The sequence below is a fragment of the Gobio gobio genome (assembly GCF_949357685.1).
Source record: "Gobio gobio genome assembly, chromosome: 8".
NCBI classification, from domain to species: Eukaryota; Metazoa; Chordata; class Actinopteri; order Cypriniformes; family Gobionidae; genus Gobio; species Gobio gobio.
This window is the reverse complement of record NC_137114.1, coordinates 32,578,485-32,587,694: the sequence shown is the minus strand read 5'-3', so window position 1 is coordinate 32,587,694 and position 9,210 is coordinate 32,578,485. Positions and strand designations below refer to the sequence as shown.

Sequence of the window (9,210 nt, the reverse complement as noted above, 5' to 3'; positions counted from 1 at the left end):
AATTGTGACGTTTAATGGAAAACAATGTAAATGGCGCGACAGGATGTTGAACAACTGCGCTTATGCACAACCCCCTTTATTATTAATCGTCTGTTTGGCAACTAACGTCAATATTCTCTTGATATTCAACGTTAATACGTGAACAATATGCCGCGCCACCTCACTTCAAAATAAATGCTTTTTTCAATAGGAGGTGAAATTGAAGTAGCAATCTAAATTTTGGGGTGGCACCCAGCAGTCAGACGTCAGGGGAATCCACTGGCTTCGCCACTGGGCCTAGATCCAGGCCACATCTGGTACATGTGGATTCCTTGTGTACCGGATGTGGGCCGGATCTGGGTGACAAATGTTGCTGTCTGGGCAAGAATGGATACAGTCAGGATTTGGCCCAGAAGCTGATGTGCAGCATGCTGGAGCAAATTGCAGAGGATATGAAGAAGAAGGGTCAACACTAATATTGACTCTTTGCATATATTGAATATTTTTGCACATAAAAGCCTTTAAAATGTATCAAATGCTTATCATTGTTTTCTACAAAACCATAAACGTGAAAGAAATCTGTAAAATAAATCTGTAACATAACAGAAAAGTACGGGCAGCTTATTACCTGGACGTTATACAGTATTTTTACGGGCATTTCCATTAACCCCAAAACTCAACGGAATGAAGTTCAAAATACAGGTAAAACACCTGTAAAAATGATTTTTAAAAATATAGAAAATTCCATCAAATTAATACAGTAGGCTACACTGTGCCCTAATTTTACAGATTTTTTTTTTTTTAGAGTGTACAAATACTGAAGCAGCAAACTTTGCAAAACACAAAATCTAGCTATGTCACAGCCAATATTTTTGCCAAGACTGCAAAATAATAATATTATGAAATATGATATATTATTATAATTAAAAAATACCTTTCTATTTTAATATATCATGTAATTTATTCCTGTGATGACAAAGCTGAATTTTCATCAGTCATTACTTCAGTGTCACATGATCATTCAGAAATCATAATTTGGTGCTGAAACTTTTTTAATTTTGTTATTATTAATATCAGTGTTAAAAACGGTTTAAACAGTTAATAGTTTTTTTGGAAACTGATACATTTATTTTAAATAGAATCTTTTGTCAATGGGGTTATATTAATATTGTTCATATCTTCATTTTTTTTTTATTTAACAATGCAGAAGATCCATCAACTTTCATAGGCTACATATTTTATGCAGATTATTATGATATTATGCAGATGCATTTTGAATCAAGTTTCCAAGACCAGATTGTACCAGCGTACAGTGACCAGCTGGAGGAGTGGTGCACATTTATTTGTCAACCCTGTTTGTCTGGCGCTGGGTCTGCTACATGAATGAATGAACAGGCAGTGTGTTTAGGACCATGGGGGAAGGGTGTGTGTGAGCGTCCGCCGCAGCCCTGCCCAGCCTATTCTTTCTCCTGACGTCCTTCCTTGATGCCAGTGTCACACGCTGCTGCTGGGGATGAACATTTTACAGCGACTGTACAGTTTTTATGTTTGGGAACGTTGACATTCCCTGCATCTTCGAAAAGGATATTGCTCATTGGTCTTTGCTGAGACGGGAGTGTGCTCGAGATACGCCTAATAGATTTGATTTCGTGTTGTAGGCTATCCGCTGTTGTTTATTTATTAATATATTGTTTTCCTGGAAATGTACACAGATGACTCTTTGAAGGGGACGCTGCGTCCGTGGGAGTGGTTTATTTTCTCTGGACAAGCCAGGCTCATTGAAAAAAATGGGGCTGTTTTTCCCTGTTTGATGCTACGGTAGCTCGTTTTTTTCTTTTCCTCTTCTGTCCTGCTTTTGTTTTCTTTCTGTCTGTCTCGTAGTCTACAATCGTTGACGGGGTATCCTTGAGGATTCAACATACATTTCTGCAAAACAGACACTGTGTATGGACTGTTGCTGTTGGATGGAACATTTTCGTTTAGCTAGGTACAAAATGATCTATTGTTCCGGCTAGCCAAACCCACACAGACATGAGCATCATATAGCTTTTTTAAAGTCTTTGTTCACATCCCATCACCATTGCGTGTAAAATCAAGTAAACTTGACCAAAAATGAGGATTGTTTAAGGAAAACGCTGTATTTGTTGGTCGGAGAGGGCAGCGATAGCCTCGCGATACTGGCTCGGCTGCGGACTGCTTCTCCTGTCTGTGCTGATTCAATTAGCAACTGTACACGGACCTCTGAAATAAACCCAGTATTGCTGTAAGTTAGGCTGAAGCTCCAGGGACGATGTCCTCACGCGCAGCGCTGCAGCCTGGGAACGAAAGGAATGCAGACCACGTAAGTTACAAGCTTTCTTACGTCAAAACGTTTGTCGTTAAAAGTAGTGGTGGGAGGTGAGACTCATTTATGCGAATCGGTTCTTTAGAAACCGTTCGCTTCAAAGAAATGGTTCAAAATATTTAGCGACTCCTTTACGTCATCACGTAATTATTATGACATTCTGGCATGACATATGAAATGTTCCGTGTTTAGTAACATATTGCTGTTTATTACGTTTTTTCCTATTCTTTTTTAACAACAATGAATGGTGTTTATTGTAATTTGTGTGTCCTAGTTCAGTTTGTTGCAGCCACGATTCAGCTCATAAAGAGTCGTTGAAAAACGAAATAGGCCTATCATTTGTATTGACGTTGAACAATTCATTTGGATGAGGAAAAAAGTACATGTTACGAAAAACAAAAATGTTATTTAAAAAAAATTGCTTTGTGTGGATAAAACTGCCATACAGTCATATTTTTGTGACATAAAGTAAAACACGTAATGTGTGCATTAGTGATTTTTCTGTTATTCGGCTAAAGTATCTTTATTGGCTCATTTGTCAAGTCCATTCCAAATGCTCTTATCAGTACTTCATAGTCAGACAGGACTGAGAAAGAATAATCGGTTCTCAAGAAAACGAATCAGTCGGACCGATTTTCCGAACCAGTTCTGCCGATTCATTGAAAAGATTCGAGTCTACAGAAATATTCGTTAATAATCGCTTGTCAAGAGCACTGAGAAGTAATCTGTATGGAGCTGTAGTTGTCATTAGTGTTCAGGGCTGTCACTTAATTCATAAACCAAGGAGTTACATTGATTGACTAAAACATAAATTTTAAGATTAACAACGTCCTCTGCCACTCCCTGAAAACACTGTCACAAATGACACGCCACGATTGAGGGCATAGCCTATCTAGACTACAACGTTGTTGTCATTTAGATTATGGAGAAATGGACGATTTTACAGACCTTCTATAGCGTTTAATTTGTGGGTGAATCATTTGCAATCTATGTTTTTCGTTTCTTGGTGCAAAATGTTCTTGGTAAATCTTAGGCCTACTGTACGTGATGCCAAGCAAACCCACTTCTTTTCATGGTCAGTATGAATTCAGCTTTCAGAGGCCAAGCTGTATCCATAAACAGGGTCATAATAACCACAAATATTCAGATAAGTGCTCGATCAATGGGCAGTTTTATTACATTTTATATATCTGGAATATTTGGTTACATATGCGTAATAACATTTATTGCATTTTTTTTGTTGTATTGAGTGGCATAATTATGCTTCCTTTTGGTTTTATTGTAATTGAAAAGTTGCTTTTGGTTTATGATGTGCATTGTGCATGTGAACGTATGTGAACAGTTGCCCGGCATCTTATTATAACATTCTGAACAACACAGGGCATATCAAAACAACACAACTTGTTTGCAAGGTAGCAAGGCTAGGTCAGTATCTTATTTTTGCACACACAGTTTATAAAACTTTGTGGCTTTTGTCTACTTGCAAACTTGTATATCAGTGTATCTTATTTATAAAAAAAAGTAATTGACTTGTATATTATACATTTTAAGTCATGAAAAGACTGAAATTAGCTTTGGAAGTGAGTCAATGATGGCAGAATTTTCTCTTTAAAAAAATGTGGTTCCATAAGATATGTGGCTGGAATTTTTTGCATAATGTGGTAAGATCGTGGTAAACAGCAACAAGTATTTATCCGTGGCCAATCATGAAGACTGTTGCAAATATGGCTTTCACACATTTTGTAAGAACTGCTGTCACTATTTCCTCCTCAAACTGTCACATAACTTTTTGTTTTTGTACTTATTGTTACCAAAGCTCTTTATACACATATGTCAGGTGTGTCAGGATGTCAGGTGTCCGTTTACCTGGCTTGGGTCTTAAATAGTTCTTTAGGAGATGTGAAAGACATCTGCTGCACACATTGTTACATCTAAAGTCGGATTAAACGTTATGCAAAAACTATTGACACACAAAGGGATCCCTAAAGAGTGACTTAATGGAGATGGTCATAGACTGAAAGATAAAGAAGCATACATAAAGAAAAAGGAGTGGTTGGATACGTGAATGATTGAAGATAATGAAAAATATGCATATTTTGTGCTTCAGTAAGTTATCCAGCGCCTCTACCAGCACAGACACAACAGTGTGGCATGGCACACAGAGGCACGTGAGACTTTCTAGAACGATGAGAGCTGATGTGAAGGGATGAGATAGCGAGCAAGAACACAAAGCAAACACAATAGGAAATGTGTCTACCAATCTGGGAAGTTATTAAAACTCTCTGTCTAGCCATGGAACAAGAGTGGGATGATGATGTCAAAACAAAGAGCCTGCAAGTGAATCCACAGATTCCATGTAGGGCAGAGAAACATCATGTCTCTCAAATACAAGTTGCGCAAGGCTAGTCTAGAGGACTGGGTCAACTAGAGAAGGAAGCCCAGAATGTTCAGAACATCTTAGGACATAGGCCTATATGAAAATGAATTCATGTTCACTTGTGATGTTAAACTTGTTCTATAACTGCAGCCATCTTGATAACCATCACATTGTAACAGCTTACCCAAAGAAAATGGTATACGGGTGGAAAATAAGATTGCACCATCCTGTTCGACTTGACCTAAACTCTGTAAATTTGTGCAAATTTTGATTTTAATTATGTGTTGAAGCTTGCAACTTTCACAGAGGAGCAGACACTTTAAATTAGGCCTATGTCTATATCAGCTAAAAATCTCTGGCGTGAAACGATAATTAATCACGTGTTAGCTACTGTGGACATGTCATTTATGCTGAAGTGTCGAAACATCAAAAGAGGAAACTGATTGGTAAAGTAAGTGCGTAATTGTCCATGCATTCGACTTCCTCGTTGCTGATCAGTTACATGATTTTACACTCTTACACATCATTTACATAGCAACATGTATTCTTTTTTTTGAGATTTGCCCCTACGGTCACCATGAGTTAATGGGGAAAAGGATAGATGGTATTATTCTTAAATACAAAAGAGCTTATGATAAGAATATGATTCCTAAAATTCTGGACAATTCTGATGAGCTGATAAATGGAACGGAATTCTACTGCGTTGTACTATTTTGTCTAAAAACGTTATCTCTAATATTGGCTGATAACTGATGTACTGATATATTGTGCATCCTGAGTAAAGGTGCAGTCACAGATATACAAATACACAGTAATCGGCTTGGTTTGAAAGTAACGTATTTGTGAGCGGTGCTTCATGTATCGCTACTACTAACGATGAATGGACAAAGGACTTTTTTTGCCCACGAAACTTCGCTAATGTGAGCGCACCTTAAAGGTGTCATGAACTGGCTTTTAAAAAAATGTTATACTGTTGTCTGAGGTCAACTTATTATGTTTGCGTGGTTTTTACATTCAAAAACATCATAATGAATAAGTAATAGGCTATTTTCTGCCTTGGTTTTGAGGTTTTGATGGGCGTGCCGCACTGAAGACTTGGAAGGAAACGCCCACGGCTAGGATTGGATAAGATTTGCATATTTAATGAGCTTCTGCTCTCCTGTCAGTGACGGCTTGTGGTAAACGGCAACCGGAATGAATCGCCCAGCCCACAGCCAGGGCTTGCAAAATGTCTTTATCAAACAAACACAATGATTCATCTCTCATCCTCCCGCGATTGATTGGAATGTTATTTCTGTATCATTTCGCTGAATCATCAGTGAATATAACTACAAACCGCACACACACACACACGCGCAAGAGTGCGAGCCCGTCTGAAAAGCACATAGCCCCGGGACTTTGGGCTTTGCGAGCTGGAGTTACAAGTCCGGTTCTGATCACGAATTAACCAATAACACCTTCTCCAGTATGTGACCGTGTGCTAAGGTATGTAGTCAATAGATATCAAATGATCTCTAACAATGCAATACTAACACATATAAAAACATGTTTTACTCACATAAGTTGTGTTGCACCGTTTCTGTCGGATCCAATATAGAAGGCACAGCATTGTGTTTTAATCTCAATATGTCTGCAAATCCAGTCTCGACCTCTTATCTTGTTTACAATCGATTCCGCATCGTTTAGCTTCACGAGTCGGTGGGCGGGCTTGAGGCGGTGCTTCTGCGTCCTACTACGTCAGTGGTCAACATATTCTGAGATCTCTCGTTTTCTGGGCCTGGCGTCTATAAAAGCTTTTCTTTGACTAACAAGGACGTTTTCAGCTCTGAAACTTGCAGGATATTCTTATATCACGATGAACTTTTATATACCAAAGGCTCAAAGGAAAGTTGATTTCTCAATTCATCACCCCTTTAAGATGATTAACTTAAGTCTGCAAAACCATGTGCTGTTACTGCCTGTGTAGCACCAACCGCTCTGTGCATCATTCTGAAGGATCCCACATCCCAGTCTTGGCTGAAGTTTATTTTCAATCAGATCGGTCTTCATTTTAATGTGATAGTAACAATTTGATTGTTTTATGAGCCTGTGACAATTTAATGAAGACTTTGTTAACTGATTTTTATTGAACGATGGAGTAATGCAAACTATATTGCACCCGACAATTCATAGAAAAAGGGGCAGCAGCAACAAACAGCTTGTTTAAATCTAAAGGCCAGAGAAAGGGTGGAAATGGTTGTTAAAGTCTTTCAAATACAGTAACAAAAAAAAAAAACCCAACAGTAACACACTATCACACCCTTTAAATGATAGTTGTAACTGGACATTATACCTCGACTTTCAGCCAAAAGAAATTCACTAAGAGGATTGGTTTTTCATTGTTCCTCAGTGAAGCAGGAAAGCCGATCCAATGTGGAGGTCAGATAGGCAGGGGAACCACAAGCCTGGTGGCTTGTTTCTGAGGAACTAGTGTAACCTGGGCCTAGACACTCATGGTCTGAATAAAGAGGTTATTGTGTCTGCTGTTGAAGAAAGCAAAGAAACTGAAATTGAAGTCGAATCTTTTATAAAGAGCATTTGCTTCTTGGTTGGTCTTAAGTCTATGGCATGTTTTTTTTCATAGCTCTACTAGTTTGTTGTGATGTTTACTGGGGTAAATATACAGTCCAGTATATCAGTGATGTCACAGTATTCAAGATAGCCTAAATTAATATATTTTGTTGTCCACCACAAGGCAGTTATCTTTCGTTTTGTCCAGCTACTACAAGTAAACATGTTTATCTAGTCGAACCTTTTAACTCTGAGTTTGAGCATGTTTTCGAATCAAGAGGGTGTGTTTAGACCATGAGCGACAATCACACAATCAGCATGTTTTTGTGCTAGTCATTGTGGAAGTATTGCGGCAACCCCTGTTTCGTTGCCACGCCAATAGTTGCTCTTGACAACTGATATTGATGTTGTCTCCTTGTGTATTTGGCTAATGTGTGTGCGCCCGCATGAGGGGGTTATGTTACTAGTTGGTGGGGAGGGGGGTTGCAGAGTGCAGTTAGCAGATGGGCCTCAGCTGGGGCTTTTTGTTTGGCTCTCTCATCTGATGCCAAGGTGAGACTTTTGCTCTAGTCATGAGGATTGCTGCCTGTCTGTGACTGCTGCACCATTAGTTATTCAGATGGTTCACTCATGGCAGAGACACTTACTAAAGGGTAACAAGTAGCAGAAGGGCTAATGGCATTTCAGTCACAAGGCATGAGTCGGTATTGATGCAGTGTCTTATATGCTGAATAGATCGGATGTTCATTTAAATATATGAATCTCACAATAACCATGCAAATTATCCATTTTAAAATGAACCTGTCATAGTAGGATATGCTAATAATAATTATATTATTATTATTATTATTAATCACAGTAAATTGCTAGGGTGGGATATTATTGATACAGATTTCCAGATAACATTTAATTTCCGATTTACAAGCTCTTGATTTGATTAACTCACAATAACTATGTACAATATCCATGTTAAAATTAATCGTTTAAGGTAGTACTGGAGTTCAAAATGGTATCGGATTAATTGCATGATATGCTGAATAATTAATAACAATTAATTGCCAGGAATGGATGTTGATCCATGTTCAATTTGATTCTGATTCACAAGCTTGATTCAGTTCAATCAACCATGTGAATTATCCTTCTTAAAATTAATCTGTCAAAGTAGGACTGTCATTCAGTTAAAATGTTGTCAAATTAATTGCATGATGTGCTGGATAATTAATTACAGTAGTTAATATGCATGGCTGGGAACTGATCCAGATTTCCAGAATCCGTTGATTCTGATTCACAAGCTCTTTATTAATTCAGGTATATTTCATGTCCACTTTGCTTGCATAATAAATAAATTATTTCTCTGCTAATGCTGCAAATCATGCAGGGCAGTGACTGATTCAAGCTTTTTTAACTATTTGTTAAAAGAAACACCTCACAAGAGTCATTCGTTTCGGGAATTGGGCCATTGGTTGGGTTGTATGTTTGTTTTTGCATGCATCCTGTTAATATTTTGTGGCAGAAAAGTAAATCTTTGAGTAGACGTTACAAAAAGTGGTAAAAAGTATTGTTTGTTTTATTTCCATATCAGTTAACATAAACTTATAAAGAGGAAACAAACCAATAAACCTGTTTAAGAAGCCTTAAGCTTTGTTGCAAGCATTTATTCTAGAAGCCACAACAAGGGGATAGCACAAGATCTATTCAAGACAGGAAACTATGCAAGTTTGAGTTTTGGCAGGGCTCTTCACACCTGGCTCAGGCGTACACCTGTTTCCCCACACATTTTTATCTCACATCAACACAATATTGCATAGTGATGTTGTGAACGACTAAAACTCATTGTTGCGCATTAATTTCAAGGAAACACTGTGAAAGAAATCAGCAAAGAGGAAGCAGGTTTGCAGCAATGCCAAATTCAAAGCTTCACAGGGCAGGAAAGGACATACACCCCTGTAAATGGATTTTG

The 9,210-nt window shown here is 38.1% G+C and overlaps 1 protein-coding gene across 4 annotated transcripts in view; it reads left to right on the top strand.

The window, feature by feature from the left end:
• Positions 1-1,447: 1,447 nt before the first annotated feature.
• mark4b (MAP/microtubule affinity-regulating kinase 4b) overlaps positions 1,448-9,210 on the top strand; it is a 44,286-nt gene continuing 36,523 nt past the window's right edge. For 2 of the 4 annotated variants that reach the window (XM_079823094.1, XM_079823093.1), the window contains exon 1: positions 1,467-2,320. In XM_079823094.1, coding sequence (XP_079679220.1) covers positions 2,270-2,320 — 51 coding nt within the window. In that variant the 5' untranslated portion in view covers positions 1,467-2,269. Of the gene's footprint in view, positions 2,321-9,210 lie in introns of all 4 variants that reach the window. The other 2 variants (XM_079823092.1, XM_079823095.1) reach the window with 2 other exon arrangements.